The sequence below is a fragment of the Salvia splendens genome, chromosome 16, assembly GCF_004379255.2.
Source record: "Salvia splendens isolate huo1 chromosome 16, SspV2, whole genome shotgun sequence".
In the NCBI taxonomy this organism is placed as follows: Eukaryota; Viridiplantae; Streptophyta; class Magnoliopsida; order Lamiales; family Lamiaceae; genus Salvia; species Salvia splendens.
The window spans coordinates 2946396-2966179 of NC_056047.1; the positions used below are offsets into that span (position 1 = coordinate 2946396).

At 41.6% G+C, this 19784-nt stretch overlaps 2 protein-coding genes and 2 pseudogenes across 3 annotated transcripts; 2 read left to right on the top strand and 2 right to left on the bottom strand.

Annotated features, from left to right (window-relative positions):
• The first annotated feature begins 79 nt into the window (after positions 1-79).
• LOC121770541 (protein EXORDIUM-like 7) lies at positions 80-1241 on the top strand. Its single transcript, XM_042167265.1, has one exon. The coding sequence runs from the start codon at positions 165-167 to the stop codon at positions 1167-1169; it is 1005 nt and encodes a 334-aa protein (XP_042023199.1). The 5' UTR covers positions 80-164; the 3' UTR covers positions 1170-1241.
• Positions 1242-1347: 106 nt separating this feature from the next.
• Positions 1348-5049, bottom strand: LOC121770540 (annotated as a pseudogene).
• A 1630-nt stretch (positions 5050-6679) lies between these two features.
• Positions 6680-11853, bottom strand: LOC121772677. 2 transcript variants are annotated; one of them, XM_042169870.1, is made up of 3 exons: positions 11646-11853; positions 10423-10835; positions 6680-10318 (listed from the first exon to the last, which is right to left on the bottom strand). In XM_042169870.1, exons 2-3 carry the CDS (start codon positions 10825-10827, stop codon positions 7163-7165), a joined length of 3561 nt encoding a protein of 1186 aa, XP_042025804.1. In that variant the 5' UTR covers positions 10828-10835; positions 11646-11853; the 3' UTR covers positions 6680-7162. The 2 variants fall into 2 exon arrangements, with proteins under 2 accessions (XP_042025804.1, XP_042025803.1); XM_042169869.1 differs by having other exon boundaries at positions 10423-10899.
• A 5179-nt stretch (positions 11854-17032) lies between these two features.
• Positions 17033-19310, top strand: LOC121769988 (annotated as a pseudogene).
• Positions 19311-19784: the final 474 nt, after the last annotated feature.

The window sequence follows — 19784 nt, forward strand, 5'->3', positions numbered from 1 at the left end:
AGGTAATGATGAAATATGATTTATGTTGAACATGCTCCCATTAGCCCACCAAAAGAAATGGAAGAATCCTTTTTCACCACCCTGTATTTATATGAGATATTTGTAGCATAATTTAAGCCTCAATCTCTTTATTCCCCTAAAAAAATTTCAAGAAGAAGAAAGAAATGATGCAAAGCCTACATCTCCTAACCCTAGTGTTCTACACCTCTCTCTTCCATTTTCTTGCAATTTCAAGAAGCCAAAACCAACCAAATTATTTGTACAACCAACAAAAGAACTATGAGGGATCATCAGACCTCATAGACCTAAAATATCACATGGGACCAGTTCTTGCATCCCCAATCAACCTCTATATAATATGGTATGGGAGATGGGATCCCAACCATCAATCCACCATAACTGATTTTATATCCTCTATTTCATCTCCAGCCCCATATCCATCCGTCGCTGATTGGTGGCGCGCTGTCACCCTCTATACCGACCAAACGAGCGCAAATGTGACGAGAAACGTGGCCCTCTCCGGCCACTTCCATGACGCGTACTCCCACGGAAGATACCTAACACGGCTATCCATGCAGTCCATAATCAAGAACGCTGTCACATCGAGTAATAAAAGGCGCGCACTCCCCCTCAACTACAGTAACGGTCTGTACCTGGTGTTGACCTCGCACGACGTGCAGGTTCAGGAATTTTGCAGGGCAGTCTGTGGGTTCCACTACTTCACTTTCCCGTCCGTGGCCAGGGTCACTGTGCCCTACGCGTGGATAGGCCACAGTGGGGCCCAGTGCCCTGGGATGTGTGCCTATCCGTTCGCGTGGCCCGGGGGCGGGACTCCCCCTAGAGGAAGTGGAATTATGGGCCCGCCCAACGGGGATCCTGGGACGGACGGGATGATCAGTGTGATTGCGCACGAACTTGCTGAGGTGTCGAGCAATCCGCTGATCAACGCGTGGTACGCCGGGGACGACCCTGTCGCACCGACCGAGATAGCTGACCTGTGCTTGGGTGTGTATGGGAGTGGTGGTGGTGGAGGTTATGTGGGAGTTGTGAGTAAGGACTCATGGGGGAATGGCTACAATTTGAATGGGGTGAAGGGGAGGAAGTACCTTGTGCAGTGGGTGTGGAACCCTGTGAGGAGGAGGTGCTTTGGACCTAATGCATTAGATTAGATCATTTTTATTTTCGGCCAACTTTTGGTAATAATTAAGTTTGTTGAATATTAATGATTTTTAATGGTGTTAGGTGTTTATGTTGAATAGTTGTACTTGTTATAGAGTAGTAGGTTTATGTATCCATTTTGTTTCTAAAGCATTAATCTGATTCACTGAGGGTTCGTAGGTGGAAAACTATGACTCAGAAAAATCACACACATTCCAAAATTGTTATTAGGGTTCTTGAATATATACACACAGACATCAATATGCCAAAAGAGAACAGTAGATCATCATAATGCATCAGTGCAATGGATACAAAACTGATTAAGCAGCCTGAAAACAAGGCTGCCGGACTCTGGTATCAGAGCAGACGTCGGGCTGTTCCATAGATGAACGGTGACTGATTGATGCATAATTTTGTTGAAGAGATCATCTTGGTCGTGTTTTTCTATCTCTGTCCGCGGAGCAGTGAAGTATCTGAGAATAGGTTCCGAGATGTTAAGAAGTAGCAGCGTGCAATGGAAAACTCTGAATAGCTAGTGTGAGAAGATTAAAACAGCAAAGAGCTCAAACTAAAGGATAAGATTCGCATCTGGATAAATGCAAAATGGAATATATTCTTACTAGAGAGCGTGTCATCTCAATATGGGGATTACTAAAGGAAATGTTGAACACTTAGTTTTCTGGCATTTCGACACCTTATGCAACTCATCAGCTTTAATAACGATACAAAGAAACAGATTTTCCACACTTACGCAGAGCTGAATCTAATCAAAAGACGTGTTTCAGAAAAGATCATAAGAAGCGATGTTGGCAAGTAGGATGAAGTCTGAAGTAAAAGCAGTGCACAAGATAACGTATATACCTTGAGATTGTATTACTGTCGAAAGGGAAGAAGACAGAAGCTGGTTGCAACAGGAGTTCATCATTCACATCAGCAATGCCTTCGTTACTGAAAAATTGGTTGGCCACTCTTGTCAGAAGATCAGCTCCATTCCACCTCAGCTGAGCATCATCGTATGATGTGTAAAACTCCTCCAAGCACGATAAAACAAAAGGACTGTAGAAATAAGAATGTCAATTAAGAATCTATGCACACAAGTGAGAGTTTCAATTAAGGGCCTTCTATGCAATCTAGTGTTGACCATATAGTCCTTTATTCTTATTAATTTGAAGTACCAACTTTATACAGAGGATGCCAATATAAGAAATAGATATGCTGTGAATGACAGTTGAGACTAAGATACATAAGGAGCCGGAGCAAGATGAAAACTCAAACGCATAGAAGCAGAACCTGTGCTTTCTGAACACCATTACTGCACCATTCAAAGTTTTGCCACTAAGCCCGTCCTCATATACAACAGTGTTGTTGAGTTCAGGTAGAGGTTTCAACATTACAATGTCTGAATCAAGATAGATTCCACCATATCTGAAGTTCATAAAAAAACAAGATATAAGTACAGTGGCATATCATGATCTTATCAGAATAGTTGGCATGCTCCATATTCTTGTTGTCTAATATTATGTGGATAATTGTCAACCATTAAACAAACACAGGTATAATATCAAAAGTATTAAGATCATAGCACCAATTACAGGTCTTCATAATACTACATACATCTTGAAAGAGTGATCTATGAGAAAAGCAAGTGAACTTGCTCAAGATAGTATAGTTAAACGTATGCTTTGGAGAAAATAAATCCCATGACCCTAACATGTCATTAATAAGACCCAGAATTTCAAACGGATTAGGCTGAACAGTTCACTTCATCCACATTTATCAAGAAACCATCATGCACAAATTCAAGATCTATATCTTTCTTCATACGCATATTTAATTTAAGCAGCATTATTGAACAGGGAATTTAACCTAATTCCTCATCCTAGCAATTCAATCGAACTAGTTAACTTTACATACATGATTCAGTCTCAAATCCAATTCAGTCACTCACTTGTAGATGGCCGCGAGCCTGATAAGTTCACTGTAGTGAACTGGGTAAAATTTTGTCTTCTTCCACTCATGCCAAACTGAAGCGGATATATGTGTTGGTGTATCTCTCAGCAGCTCGTCGAGATTTGGCATCACAACAGACACTTTATATCTTCAAAGATTTGAAAAAAAAACTTTAAATTACACGACAGAGGAAAGAAAGGCGAAGCTGCACACTTGACCAGTAAGAATATGTTTTAAGATAAACATGCCACAGACAAGTAGAAGCTTGAAATATTAAGGACTTACCCATCTTTCACAAATCCATTAAAGAAATTGAGTTCTATTGTTTCAGAGAACACCACGACGCATGCATCTGGGTGATGATGTAGAAGACTCTCCAGACCCCTCTGCTGCCGAATACCAAACATCCATGGAGGCGAATTCCACACCATGAATACTCTCATATTGCATCTCCCCCTTCTGAAAAACGCATCCATAAAATTCCCAAACGACAGCCTTTCATCCAAACCTGGATAGTAACCCCACCTCTTGCCATCTGCATAGTAATCTCTCTCTAAACCCTCATTCCTCCTCACAATGCAAATATTGTCATTGGTCAAAGCCCTTCTCCCCACTCGACTGACCTCCGTATCATGGTCAGCGCCTTTTTTTGCCTACAATGACATCTTGTGATTCAGAAACAGCCAATGGCTTCTTAGCCAAGAACGGAGTTCGCTTAAATTTGTTCAGTAAACCCTTAAAGAAAATCCTATCGCCTCTAGTTAATCCGGTTACACCAGTTCCATCAGGATCCTGCAAAATTGGGTTATTCAATGGATTCAGAATCTCAAAATTTGGCTTGTACATCCTGTCCCTCCTCAAAAAACACCCTTCTTTTCGAACCAATCTCCCCACCCTTCCCTCAACACAGACCCCTTCAACAGCAATGCATCCTCAATTTTCCTAACTTGACTCAATTTCGTTCTCAATTTATGGTCCACCAAAACATCGTCCGATCCAAACAAAGGTTTAGACTCACCAACGACAAATCCTAATTCAGACCTATGCTTCAAATCAAAAGGAACATAGTCTTCCCATTCATCAATAGAACGCCGATTGAAAGATCTCCGAACCACGCCGCTCACATGGTCAAAAAAGTAACTAGACTTACTGGCGGAGCCCTGATTCTGCGCGGTGGAGTCCTCATCCTCTTCGTCGGCGAGGATTTCCTCGTTACTGTTGCTCCCGCCCTCTTCCAGAACGGCGTCATCGTGCTCGTCGATGCGATCGTCGTTGGGATTGGTGGTGGCGAGGGCTTCGGAGTCGAGATCGTCACGGAGAGGGCTGAAGGAATTGTCGAGTGAGTGATGGAGGGAGTGTTGCACTTGTGGTTGCGAACTGAAGAAGGACAGGCGGCTGTAGAGGAGAGACACCGAGAGGAAGAGGAGAACCGCCGCGATCAGGGCGCAGATGTGCGCGCCGTAGCGCTGGCGCCGCTGCGTGCGGAGTTGACGAAGCATATCGATTTTTCTGTTCCGTGAATTTCATGTGAAATGGGACATGATTATCATCAAACTGGAACAGAAACAGAGAAATGCAAAACAAAATACTAGTAGAAAATAAGTGACCTTGAGCTTTGTGCTTGTTGGTTGAGCCTTCTGAGCTGATCCGATGCCTTTGGATCCGGAGAGAGAGGACAGAGCGTTTTTTCTGTGAATGGAATTGAGAAAGTGAATAGGTAGAGAGTGAGACAGATAACGAGAATGAGGTAGAGAAAGGACGAAAGCGGCGATGAAAGCAAAATCGGCTTCCCGGCGATCGATTACGGCGAGGATGTCGCCGGAATCTGAGACGAAGTAATCAGAATTTGTTTTTCTGCTTGTATCGGAGAGAGATGAGTTGGGCTCAAACTTGGGCCATTTGAAAGTTTGGGTCATTTTATTGGGCTTCAATAGTTAAAGTGATTAGATCAGTTTAGAAGCTCACATAATTGAATTTTCATGGCCTATATGGAAATTGATTTACTTCATTAGAAGGGTGTAATTATTTGGATGTTTATTTCAGTTAAATTAATTTGTTTTGTTGAATAATTAACATACAACTTTAGTTATTCCATCTGGTGTTGACTGATCTGTTTAGTCTAGGGATGCCACCTGGTTTGGAACTTGTAGTTAGGGCATCTGCAGTGGTGGACATCCATTCCCAAAAACACCTCCTACCATATCATACGGACTTTTCAATGCGGATGCCACGTCATACGGACATCCCACTGCACAGTGGCGGACATCCCCAAGGACATCCCGACGGACTTCCCATATTAAAAAAATTCACAAATTCACCAATTTAACAATTTGCGGAATTAAGCAATTTACGGAACGAAAGTAAAATTTCGACACAAATATGGAGAAAATGAGAACACTTTATTTTAAAAAAAACATACTTAATTAAAAAAATATATAAAAAAATTACATAAATATAAAAAAAACCGTCTTCTCTCTCCTCGGATTCCCCGCCGCTGATAGCCTCGTCGTCGTCGTCGCCGCCGCCACCCCCCTCGCCGTCGCTATCCGACATCTCGTCGAACCCCAAATCGCGCCGCATACTGTTGAGGAGGGGTTTAAGCTTCCGCTTGTAATGGGGGTCGGTCACTTGGCGCCATTCAACCATCGCACCGTACGTAACAAGATTTCATGTGCCGCAATGCGGGCGAATGAGAGGTTCTCGGGATCGTTTTGGGTGGGTGCTGCCGATTGGGCCTCGGCGGATCCGCTGCCGCTTCCCCTCGGAGTCCCCGCCGCGGCCTTTTGCCCAACCGGGCGACGGCGGCGGTTCGACGATGTGGGTGTGGGGAACTCTGCCTCGGCGGGGGGAGCTCGTAGGAACCAGCACTGCTACTATACTCCCCGGAGGTGCTGATCCTCGTTCGCTACGGCCAGCCAGATTCAATGCCCGCAGTGAACTTGGCCGAATCCTGCACCACGAGATAGACATCCCAATACTTGAATTCCCCGAACCACGGGAAAAAAGGCGACGGTGAGTTGCTCGAAGCGGGGGAATCGTAGTGCTCCATTGTTCTTCGAAAGAAAAAGTGTGTTAGAGAGAGAGAGACTTGTTAAAACAAGTGGTGCGATTGAAATGAAGTGTAACGAGACGTATTTATAGAATTTTTTTAAAAAAATTAATGCAAAAATCGGGAATTCCGTGCCGACGTCCGTGGAAGTCAACGCAATGGCGGACGTCCCAACGGACGTCGGCAAAAAGGTGCGGACATGCGGTGTCCGTATCCGTTGAACAGTTGCACAAGCGCGGACGTCCCGCGCGGACGTCGCGCACGCCGGTCTGACATCCGCGCGAAAGTCCGCCATTGCGGATGCTCTTACGATTTCACTTGTAGTTCTGTTTTAAAAAAAATCACGTCAAAAATCGTTGCATACTGTTTTAAAATATCTGACCGGAATCAAACCGGTATGACAATTCGATTTTCGATTCAGCGCATGAGAGGCCGTTACAAAGAATTATTACCATCTCTTCACATATCTCTCTCTCCTATTTGCACACACAAATGATCAACGGACACGGCGCCAACATTATGTAACAAAAACATCTAAATTATAAAAAACTTAGCTTAAACCTTGGCCGATGAGGTAACTACACAGTTATCCACTGTAATAAACAGGGAATGTTGAATTGTGCGTTTCACAGCCAATTCTGGCAAATTCACCATTAACACGAAATGAATGACAAGATGATTATGCGGAGAGATGCATATAATCAATCCCACCTCATCTCACCAAAATCATTCAAAAAACAAAAAAAGTGAAAGAAAAGAATGCAAGAGCAAAACCATCTAGCAAGGCAAGATGAGCGTGGCAGTGGAAGAAGCCTGACCAATCAGCTGCAGTGCCGGAGTAGCTTTCAAGAGAAACAAATGACATAGCTTCCATCACTGGCACATCCATAAATAGATGCTTAGTACACGGATTCTGCACACAGATGAAGGAACGGGAACCATAGCAAACAGGGGGCGGGGGTTGTTGGATTTAAAAAAGCAATTTCCAAGGAACATGTGTGGGCTTCACTGAGAAGAAGCAGCCTTCACATCTTTCTTAGGAGTTAGTATGATTTTCATTGTCTTTAGATGTTTCTCCCTGTTGTTCTTGCAACCAGAAGAACCAAGTTCGACCCCTTCAAAAGATGGTTCTGGAAGGTCCAAGCTGGTGATAGTAGTACCATCATTATCTTTGGCTAGACCACCTTCAACAGAAGTTTGAATATCAGAAATCATCTGTTGAGATGTTTCCCTTGGAACCTCCTCGTTGTTCTTGCAAACCGAACCAAGTCCGACCCCTTGAAAAGATGGTTCTGGAAGGTCCAAGCTGGTGATGCTAGTACCATCAGTATCTTTGGCTAAACCACCTTCAACAGAAATTTGAATCATCTGTAGAGATGTTTCCCATGGAACCTTGGAACAACCCACAAGGATGTCATCTTTTACATGCTCAACACTTGGAGTTGGCAATACAGGAGCGAATGCATCTTTTTGCTCCTCAGAATATGGGGGTTCTTTATTACAATCCATAACTTGACAAGTGTGTGGAGCCAGCACATGGGTACTGTCACGGGGAATCTCAGATTCAAGTACGTTAGTGGCTGTCTCACTACTCTGTTTGTCATCCTTTTCGAGGATTGGAGCATGAGGCTGTGATGTTTCATTGCCACATGTAGCAGCATTACTAGCAGTATCAGTTTTACTGAAAGCAGGTCTAACCAGCTTTTTGCGTCTTGAAGTTGAATTAGTGGAGTTTTTTACCACTTCTCTAGCATCCGTGGGACTACTATGAGAGGCTGAACCAGAACTAATCCCGACCAATTTCTTTCTTTCACTACGACGCTTGAAATTTAAAGTTCGAGTCTCTTTAGGGATTTCATCCATGCTATCTGCAGTAGCTTGAGTTGCGCTGTTCAGCCTTTTCTTCTCCATTGAACAATGCTCTGTTTCCAGATGACGCTGGGTTTCCTTTTCATGGACTGCACTTTCTTTAGGTTGTCCAACAACTCCAGATTTCCTGAGCTTTCTTGGTGACAGATTATCATCCTGCTTCAACATCTCCATGAGTTCATCAGCTGTAGCATCAATATAGCAGTCTTGATGATTAAGATCAATATCATTTCTCTCTTCACTAAACCGTGATGGCTTAGAAGACAAACGGCTAAAAACACTTCTCCTGTTAAGGGTGGAATTAGCTCCAGAACTCTTGTGGAGTTCCCTGGGATCCATATTTCTAGAGAATCTGAAGTGCTGATTCCCATAAATTGCCAAGTTTTTTTCTCGCAGACAAATATCCGTGCCCAAATCTTGTGATTCGGAACAATTGGAATATTTGCCAGCCGACATGCCTATCCCATGCTTTCTCCAATTTTCTGATGCCTCAGGAAGATATCCATCAAATGCAAAATCATGGTCTCTTGATTTGGGGTAACAAGCTAACAACCCTCTTTGGCCTTCAAAGTTTTCAGGATCAGTGCAGTGTGGAGAGAGCTTTGAAGACAATGAACCTCTGTAATTAACAGGAGCAGAGGTATTCAGATCCATGTCAGTAGAAAAGTCCGGGTTTAAGAATGAATTGGAAGATTCCCGAAGCAAAGAACTCCGGAGGCATGATGTGCTCATTTCAAAACCATTATTCCTATATTCACGTGTGGCATCTTGAGATCTGCCAAAATTTTTCGACTCCGAAGGATATTGCTGCAATCTATTTCTAGATAGAGGATACAAGTTCTCTAAAGAGCTATCACGCAGGTGGTTCATATGCATTGAAGTGGAATTTTGGTTAGCTTCCTTTGATGAAGAGCATCCATGAGAAAGGTTAGGGTGGTCAGGCGAGTAAGGGACAGTCCTTGTAATAGTTGCATCTTCATAAATGGATGGCAAGAGGTGGAAACCATGAGAGACGGTAAACTGAGAGAACTGTTCCTCCGGAAACTTGTCAGGAAATGAAGATAAATTTTGTTCCGACTGGGAGAATAAAGGGTACTTCATCGACATGACGGGATCAGTATGTGTTTGACTAGGGTCTCTATAATCTACTCTATCACTCTTTCTATACCTTGCACTATCTAGTATTTGAATGTCTTCATCCGCAACATATCCAGCATTTGTGGCCACTGTAGGTGACACTTTGTCCACCATATTTTCAGTTGATCTTCCTTCCACAATTGGGTACTTCCTACCCTCGATAATCCTGTAACCACAATGCCTAGGATGTAAAACAGTTTTAGAAGAGAAGCCTTCGGCTGAACATGTTCCAAAACGAGGTTCATTCCCGTCGATTTGAAACCTCCCAGTTGCATCTGTTTTTCTTATTTTATATAAATGGCTAGCAGGGGGATCAATGGCACTAATAGTGCTACCAAGACAGTCCAAATGATATCTATTTTCCAATTTCCTCTCATTCAACCACTCACGATCGTTTACCATTTCTCTTTCTTGCCTACATAAATTCAGGTGGTGATCATTAATAGCCACAGATTTATCCACATTAATAACACAGTCTCTTATCACGCAATCATCTAACAAGAACCTATTATCATCACTCAGATGTTTGCTTTGAGCCATGGAACTCTCATAGTTATCACTTGCAAATGCCTGTTGGTGACCACTGTGTATGTTATAGTCATCCCGCAATGTGCTCCTCTGCAAATAAGTATAATCACCATGGGCTCTCACATCCAAAGGCTCTATAGAATTCTCAGGGTATTGAGCACGGGTTTGCATCTTATTCACTTGATCTTCATTTCCCATTTGAACGGACAAAAACCTGCCAGCATTGGCTGATGTTCTTACCTCATCCAAGGAATCTTTAGGGGAACCAGTGCGAAAGGCACTTTGGTAACCATGGCAATATAAAGCATTTCCTGCGATATCATTGGTTGTGAACCTGCCTTCTTTTCCTATTCTTCTCCTTTTAGCCAGAAAATCATCGCGAGTAAAAGGATATATGTTCCCTTCAGCATTGGCCATATTATCTATCCAGAATTCATCTTCTTTGCCTCTAGTCAATGAGCTCACATGGTTATCATATTCCAAAGGTGCCATGTACCGTTCATGTCTGTCATCACCTAGCAGTCTGCTCTCCTTAGCAGATACTTCAACAATAGCTTCAGATCGTGGCTCAGCAGGCATCTTACTTTTGATCTTTCTTGAACTGAACAAATAAAGAAGACTGCGAACCTACAAAAAATTGAAGGAAATTAAACAAACTAACATGCAGCTGCTTTAATCTCCTTGGTAAGTTTAATACTATAACATTATCGTAGGATAGCTGCTTTCCAAACCTGATCTTTAGACAGGCCGATGTTGAATTTCCTTGCAGAAAAGTAATTCTCTATGATAGCATCTTTAAATTCATTCTCGGAGATTGGATCACAATGCCATATTTGTCTGAAACGAACCTGTGCGGGGAAATGCTGCCCTGAATAACTAAATGCATGGGGATTAATGTCCACTGCGCCATCAGAGGATGCCTGATAAACTCCAAAGAGTTCTCTCTTCCTAGTTTCAAACAGGAACAAAACCATTCCCTCTTTGACATGTGTCACAAATTCAGTATGGGAAGATGGTAGTGCAAATATATTCCGTTGCAAGCACTCTTTCTTGATCTCAATGTTTGAAAAAAAGATTGCACCAAATTCAGGAATATTCCCAGAAGCCACCACATTATCATGTTCATGGTAGTCCATTTTTCCACCTGCAAGTGGATTTGCAATTGTTGTAGAAATTAGCATACACGGAAGGGGCTAGTTAGTATTTATCTGCATTAGAAAATAAAGTCTCAGTTTTCTTTTGAGGACTCGGGAAATTGAGGTTGAAAAGTTGAGAAATCCAAGACGAAAAATCAACAAACATGAAGAAAAATGGTGATATCAAGTCTAGCGAAGAGTATTTCTACAGGTTCAATGAAATATCAATCTATTTAATGGAACTTCAAGCAAAGCACATAAGCAAAAATTGATTACATTCTAAAGTTTAAAGCACTATATTAAACCAGTTTTGCTGATAGACATAACTTTTTATGTGTTACGATTACTTTTCCAATTGCCAAAGAATCACAGATGTATGTTTTCTTATAACCTACCAACTAAAACCACTGATCTAGATACAAGGAAACGAGAAATCACTGAACCACACGAATCATATGGAATGGAGAAACACAGTACTATAGCTGCTATTAAATTGTGAAAATTCTCCATGCTACGCAATACAGGAAAAATCTCCCTCCAAATCAAACAGAATGTTGCAGCAATGTAGCAATATCCAATCAACACCACAAAATAAACTTCAACAACTTCATAACTGCGATAATGAAAGTCGCACTATGACGATTAAAACACACTACCGAACAGCAATAAACAACAATTCTATGCAAAAAAATAAAAACAATAACATCCAATGCATATAATACTTCACGAATTCCAGAACTGCCAAAATGCATATTGCATAGACGATTCAAAGATTAAATTATAAACCACAAAACAACAAATATCACAACAACGCTTACTTAAAAGAGAATCTCTTTACTCTTTCAACCAAAAAAATAACGATACGGAGAAATTTCACCAACTCGCTAGGGTTATTGAGATATCATATAACCGGCAGAGGATTTCGTCAAAACTATCCCTCTTTTTCAGCGCGTTGGCAGCCAAATCGTTAGATTTATAATCAGCTGCAAAATCCTTTTCTTCTTTCTAATCAAGTTTTTAGCATACATAAATAGATGGAGTGAGCGTAAAGAAGAAAAAACTTGGGAAGCGCCTATACATATATATGTGTATAGGTTGGTGGGGATGGGAACAGCGGAGTGGGGCCCGTTTGGATAGCAGTGATATTATTTTATCTTACTTTTTAGGCGCCGTTTAGAGCATCTCCAATGCTGGCGGACGTCAAATAGCCGTCAAATAGCCTTCACACTGCCACATCATCAGCACTACAATTCTCCTGCCACATCAGCTTGCCACATCAACTGGACATCAAATAGCCATCAAATAGCCTTCACACTACCTATCCACATCACTAATAACAATTATATAATTTAATTTACAATTGTATCAACATACATAATTTAATTTACGAGACAAATACGGAAAATTCGAATAATAATATTAAAATTTAAAAAGTACATTACTTTTAAAAAAAGTACAACAATTTAAAAAAATTACAAAAAGTAAAAAGTACATTAATTTAAAAAAGTAAAACAAAATCACTCATCGCCGCCGTCCTCGTCTCCGTCGTCGCCCAACGCTTCTTCACTGCCGTCGCCGCCGCCTCCGTCGCCACCTACGCCGCGGCTATTCCCGTCGGTGTCCCTCCTCATCGCCTCCAGTTCTTCACGCTGGCTCTGGAGCAATACGCGAAGAAAATCCTTCACCTCGGGGTCCACCGCCGCTTGGAAGTCGGCTAAGGTCTTCACCATTTGAGCGCGCGTTTGTTGGCGCGCGAAGAATTTGAGCTCCTCGGTAGACCTGCCGAGGGGGGATGCCGAATGGACATCCTGGGAACTCGGTGTGCCCCCCCTCGCAACCTGCTGCGCCCGCCTTTGCCCAACCGGGCGAGGTCGGCGACCGAACGACCGAGGAGTCGGGACCTCCTGGGCCGTCTCGGGGAGGTCTGACGAACCACCGCTGCTGCCGCTATAATCTCCGGTATAGTTCAGTCTCTGCCTCTTCGGCCAGCCAGCGTCGACGCCTGCCCGGAATTTCTCCGACTCGTTGAGCACAACGTAGCAGTTCCAGTAGGTGAACTCATAGTACTTCTTATCCGGATCGGGGTAGGCTCTTTCCGCAATCCTCCTGCAGTCTTCCTCTGTTTGGCCACTGGTCTGCATGCGGAGGGCGTTGGCGTACAAACCCGAAAATCGAGAGACGCCAGCCCTGATTCGGTCCCAGCACTTCCGGACCTCCTCCCCGGTGCACGGTCTCCCTTCAGGGCAAAATGCCCTGTAGGCTGCAGCTATCTTCGCCCACAAGTTGACGATCCTCTGGTTGTTTGAAACGAGAGGATCGTCGCAAACACTCACCCACGCCTTGGCAACCGCAACGTTCTCCGCGTCCGTCCACTTCCTCCGGCCCCGGATTTCGGCGCGGGGCTGCGACGACTCGCCGACCTTCTTCGCCTTGCCCTTCTTCTTACCCCGCCCTACTCCCTGGCTTTGAATGAGAGTTTCAGAAACGTCGTTAATATCAAAACCCAAGTCCGCTAAGGAGAAGGTCTCCGAATACTGTGCATCCGTTGGGGTCGATGTGTGCGAAGAACCGGTGGAAAAATCAAAAGTCGGCCGATAGGCGTTGTCCCCCCCGTGCGTCGCCTGCGACTGTGGAATCATATGTTGCGCCGGTGGCATCATCTGCTGCGCCGGTGGCTGCATGCCGGGTGCCCACCCCGGCATCATCTGCATAGGGGGCTGCATGCCGGGTGCCCACCCCGGAATCATCTGCTGCCACGGGTACACGTTGTAGTACCCGCTCATTGGAGGCCAACCACCTCCCCCAGGAGCCGGGGAAGTATGGGACCCTGCCCCGGGAGTCGGGGGCGTCTGAGACCCTACACCGGGAGGCGGGGGAGTCTGAGACCATCCCCCGGGATTAACTGGAGTACCTTCGTAGTTGTTCTCCATTGCTCGTTATTGATCTTGTACAGAAAGTAAGGTAGAGAGAGAGTACTCGTTAAAACAAGTGGTGCGAATGAAAATGAGGTTCAACGCGCGTATATATTGTGTTTTGCGAAAAAAAAAAAAAATATTTAAATCCGACGCCGGTTTGGCGCCGATCCGGGAGCCACAATGGCGCCCGTGAGGATCGGCGTGGGAACCGGCGTCAGCGCGGGAATCGGCATGGCGACGCCGATTTTGACGCCGATTTCGCCCACGCCGGTTCCAATGGTTCGGCGTCAAACCGGCGTGGGCGAAAAATCGGCGCTCCGGTGGTGACGCCGACCATTGGAGATGCTCTTAGAGCATCTCTAATAGTTTTACGCCTAGTCATAAGCTAGCCATAACTCCTCCTACCATATCATCAACACTAAAAACTTTTCCTGCCACATTATCAGGATAAGTAACTGGACAAACAATGACTAGCCACAATAAACAAAATTATAAAAAATAAATAATTAATAATCACACAAAATACAGAATTAAATTTACGATACAGATATGGGAAAATTCAATAATAAAATTTAAATTTAAAAAAGTACATTAATTAAAAAAAATTACATTAATTAAAAAAAATCTAACGACGTGCATTCCTCCGTGCCCACAACTCTTCAATTAAATCCTTTTGTAGTCGAATATGAGCATCCACTTGACGCAAGTCGGCATGTGCCTTGAGGCGGCCGACTTCATCGTGAGGTACCCCCTTTCGTACGTTGGGGGCGGCCACGCCGTGGCTTGGGCCGGCTTCATTAGCATCGTCATTGGCCCAACTAGTCAGTTGTACAACTTCATCTTCGACAATCATGTTGTGCAGGATAATACAGACGTACATTATATCAGCAATGCAGTCGACATGTCACAAACGCGTTGGACCCCTAATTGTCGCCCATCGAGACTGGAGCACACCAAATGCGCGCTCCAAGTCCTTGCGTGCTGACTCCTGCCGTTCCACAAAGTAGGCCTTCCTCTCATCTGATGCGCATCTGGTCGTCTTCACAAAGACGGGCCACCTAGGGTATATCCCATCCGCCAAGTAGTAGCCCATATCATGCTGGTTCCTGTTGGCGATAAAACTGGTGGCCGGACCGACGCCCTGGCACTGCTAGTTGAAAATGGGCGACGAGTTGAAGACGTTGAGGTCGTTGTTCGACCCGGCAAATCGCGTATATAAAGTGTTTCGAAAATTAAAAAAAAATGTGATGGCCGATCGCCGCCGATCGCCAGCCTACAATGGCGGCCAGCCGACCGGCGAGCGGATCGGCAGCACCCGAGAATCGGCGTCCGCTAGCCGACCCCAATGGTTCGGCGAGCGGACCGGTCAGTGCTGGGAATCGGCTGGCCGGTCCGCTGGCCGCCATTGGAGATGCTCTTAGCCATGACTATCCATCTAGGATTAAGTTTTGGATTATTTTAGTTGGAGGGGGAGACATTGAGACTATCTACATCTAGGAATAAGTTATAATAAGTTATAGGGTTCAATCTAATCAATCAAATATGATACATATTTAATCATGAGATTTAATCTTGTTAACTGAACACCCCACAGTATTATTTTATCTTACTAAGTATCCGAACTTTGATAATTTTAGTATATATTTTTGGACTTTAATAGTAGTACTAGTAGTAGTATTTATCTCAATGATTTTTATTTTTATATCAATTTTATCTCGATCTTTCAATTTGTATTAATTTAATCAACTATTTTTAAATAGTTTCTGAAGATAACAACAAAACAGTAATTCTCCTGTGCAAACTATTGATGGAAGAAAAGTAATTCTAGATCTCTTTTGACGATTCTAATGCATAAACTAAAATTTATTAATTAATCAATTACATTTAAATAATTTCCGAGATAATAATAAAATAGTAATATTCTCCTATATAATCTATTGTTGGAAAAAAAAATCTCTTTTGACGATTCTGATTACAAAATTTTATATAAGTTAAAAATATTAAGAAATACTCCCTCAGTCCTGTCACGCTTTAGCGGTCCCAGTTACTTTTGAATACTCATTTTATAAAAATAATAATAAATAGTAAAAGTTGATAAATGGTAAAGTAAGAGGGAGAATAATTATCATTTATCCACTTTAACTATTTATTATCATGTTTATAAAACGAGTGTTCAAAAGTAACTGAGATTGCTAAAGCGGGGCGGAGGAAATAGTAATTGGTAAGTTAACAAATTTGAATATAATTGACATATTTATTAAAAAACGGAGATAAATTTAATGGAATTCTAAAATTGAGATAACATGTGATTCATCGTTGGCCATGCTTGAATTAAATTTGGATATACTTTCCAGCCTTGATTCTTTGAGCACGTTCGATTTGTAAAATTATATCACATGATTGTATATATATTGGTGTCGTTCGGTAATCTTAAATGGATACTCATATGATAATAGTAAGTCATAGGCACCCCTCCATAAAATAATATCACAACTCAATTTTAGGTGAATAATCTTTCCTCTTTAACTAAAATAATTTAACCACTTATTCTTAGGGTGCCGCTTGGTTGCTACGATTCATTATTATATGACTATCCATCTATAATTAAATTATGAAATTCAATTCTATAAACAAAATATAATACACACTCAGTCATGAGATAGTATGATATTTAAACAAAATCATTAGATGGATACATATAATAATAAGTTATAGCAAACGGATGACATTTTTAGCGATAAACATACTATCGATAAATTTGATGGATTTCTATACTGCTATAAATTCTGATTTCACCGTGGGTTAATTTGTTTGATTTTTTACCAACTGATTGAGGTTATCTCCTTTAATCGAACACTAGAACATCCAATTATTATTGTTGTGTATATTTTGTTAAGTATTTTATATTTTGGGTTCATGGTAGGTGATTTAATTCACTTCCCCACCGCACTTAGATTAGGTGAGGTTTAGCATAATGTAGTTTCACCGAGGCCGTCTTAAAATATGGAAAATTTAATTATGTACACACTACTTTCTCACTTAAAAATAAAGTTATTTCCTCTATTTCTCACTTAAAAATAAAAACTTTTAATTTAAGGAATTTTTTTTAATGAGATAAGACTTATTTTCCAAATATACACTTTTCTTTCTCTGATTCACTAAAAAAAACTAAAACAGTAAATATCTGAAAATAATTAAATTAGAAAATGCAATTCCAATATCGGCGGGGACCGGTGGATAAATGTAATTTCTTTTTTGATTAATAAAGGTCGTTTTAGTGTAAACTCAAATAGAGCTCGATTTTACCCTACCAACCTTCCATTAGAGTGCAATTTTTCCTAAAAAATCGTGATTAGAAGGAATATTCCACCGAAAAACACACACTAAGAGCTGCGAAGCGGTGATTTCAGGTGTTTGTGTTTGAAAATGGCGACGAGTTTGTGGCCAACTAGAGCTGCTTCGTACCTAAGGATCAATGTTCCTTGCAGAGGCTTTGCTACCGGTAAGAGTGTGCGTGTATTGATGTGTACTTTGATTTCGCTTTTTGACTGTATTAAATCCGTGTGCTCTATGTGTTTGGTTAATTAATGGAAACATTGTGATCTGTTGTTCTATGAAGGATCTGATCTTCCAATATGCGGTTTGGTGGTATATTGTTACGAGATCGCTGCTGCTTTTATTAATTGCTGTTTATGTGTATAGTGAAACGTCTTGCTCTCTGGAATTTCTACCGGATATGCATTTCTAAATATATGCTAAATTACTTGATATGCTTGTTTGATATTTGTAAATTAGATTGAGGAGCTAGGACTAATTAGAGCTGCAGTGTGGCTTATCGAAATGTGGAGTAATGTTTTTGATAGTTTTTCTTCATCGTTAGGCACTCATGTAGGTAGGGTGAGCATTGGGGATGGACCATACAGATTTCATTGCAATTTATGCTGATTTTCCAGTTGTTTAGTGATGTGTGTGACATTCCAAATTTATCTTCTATATGTGAATTGTGAAAACGATTTTCTTTCAATTAATGCAGTTCTCAAGGATCTAAAGTATGCGACTCTCATGAATGGGTGATAGTGGAAGGTAAATCGGCTACCGTAAGACCAACTAGGTGAAATTGTCTACGTTGAACTACCCGAGGAGGGGAGTAAGGTAGAGCAAGGTGCAAGTTTTGGTGCTGTTGAAGTGTCAAAGCTACTAGCTATGTGAAATCGCCTGTTTCAGGGAAAGTGGTCGAAGTTAACAAAAAGCTCAGTGATTCTCCTGGTTTGGTGAGCTTTTTTAGATCAAATTCTTGTTCTAGGCTTAACTTGATTGTCACATTGTTAACACGATTGCATATTAGTCATAGATTGTTCCCACTCCCCCAATTCTCGCAAAGGTACTATTCATTTGTTTCATGACAACTATTTAGGTTCTATGAAACACGATTTTTCTAGATACGGAACTGAAACTCTGTGGTTACAATTCTTCCTTCTATCCTATTATTGGAGCTTCATCTTATTATCTTGGTAGTTCGATTATTACCATTTCCCGACTCCTTCCCTTTTGTGGCAAAGACTATTCAATGGCTGACTAAAATGAGAGCTGGAAAGAGAAGTAGCTCATGTAGCTAATAAGAAAGGAATGCGATACCCTGAAGTGGAATTTGCAATTGATTCCTTTCAATCCTCCTAACTAGCCTTGTATATTTTATTACTTTACTGGTTAGAACTACGGAGTAGCACCAAACAAGTGGAAATTAATCTTTCTACTTTCTCATGAGTCTTGAAGAGGACCAACAGTAATTGGAATCCAAAACTAGGGTTGCAGTTATCAGAGTTCATGGTTAAATCCGAGTTCATTTTGCGGATACTTATTAGGAATTTAGGATATCATGCTCCTTAGGTCCATAAAATGATTAAGGAAACGATATGACAGTTATATGCTTCTTGTCAGCCATGTGTTGCCGCATTTTTTGTGTTGTTGTTGCATCATCCACATATTCGTTTCTCTAACACACTATCTTTCTGGAAGTGCTTCACCTTGATAAAATCTTTATTTCACCATTGGTAAAAACAAACATATCTTGCACTTGCTTCTGAGATCCTACTTCTTTATCATGTCTCGATTTTGCTCTGATGGTAGTTTATATATCCGTTTCTTGAATTCTTGATGAACGGTGCAAAAGAATTATGCATATATGCAGCTCCCTGCGCTATATTGTCTCCACTTTCTATTCAGTCCTCATACTTGTGTAAACATCTTCACCTCTTATCTTCATTCAGGTCAATTCGAGCCCTTACGAAGATGGATGGATCATAAAGGTAGAGCTGGAGGATGACAGTGACGACCCCTGTTTAATGGACCCTGGACGCTACACCAAGTTCTGTGAAGAAGAAGATGCTAGCCACTGAGAAATATTATTGCCACAACAATAATCACTTTCTTTGAAGGAATTTTTGGATTTCTACATTTTATTCCCTCTTTTCAATTTCCGTGTTTATTATGTATGCACATTATTTGGATGAGGGTGATAAATGGTTGCAGTTATTACCCTTTTGTTATGCAAAATATTTCATTGAGTGATACTGGCTAGTTTTAGAATAAATGTGTTATGCCGCATTTATATCATGCTTGAATTCCAGTCAGCAAGTTAGTTTTTTGAGCACCTAGTTATTTCTAGGGCTGACAAAATATACCGTAATACCGAAATACCGCACTTATCGTACCGAAAAAATACCGAATTTGCGGTATACCGCAAGTTGCGATACGGTATGATACCGTACCGATAGATTTCGGTACGGTAAAGGTATAGATTTTCCTATACCGCGGTATACCGCAATCTACCGCATTTACACTATTTGCCAAAAATTTGATATATATGTTGTATTTAAAATTTATATAAAAAATAGTTAATATGCTAAAATTCCTAACCCTACTTTCATATTTTAGTTCAACCGCTCCCAACCCCAAACACACAGATACAAAGATGCAAATCAAGTCTCCTGTATAGATTTGCTTATGGTGTAGCTTTAATCTTTTGGATATTATTTAAATAAG

Bases quoted from the DNA above. Each gene is read 5' to 3' on its own strand.
- LOC121772677 (XM_042169869.1), bottom strand. From the start codon at position 10,872: ATGCTAATTTCTACAACAATTGCAAATCCACTTGCAGGTGGAAAAATG. The intron at 10,319-10,422 runs GTTTGGAAAGCA...AATTTTTTGTAG, and splicing joins TCGGCCTGTCTAAAGATCAG to GTTCGCAGTCTTCTTTATTT.
- LOC121770541 (XM_042167265.1), top strand. From the start codon at position 165: ATGATGCAAAGCCTACATCTCCTAACCCTAGTGTTCTACACCTCTCTC.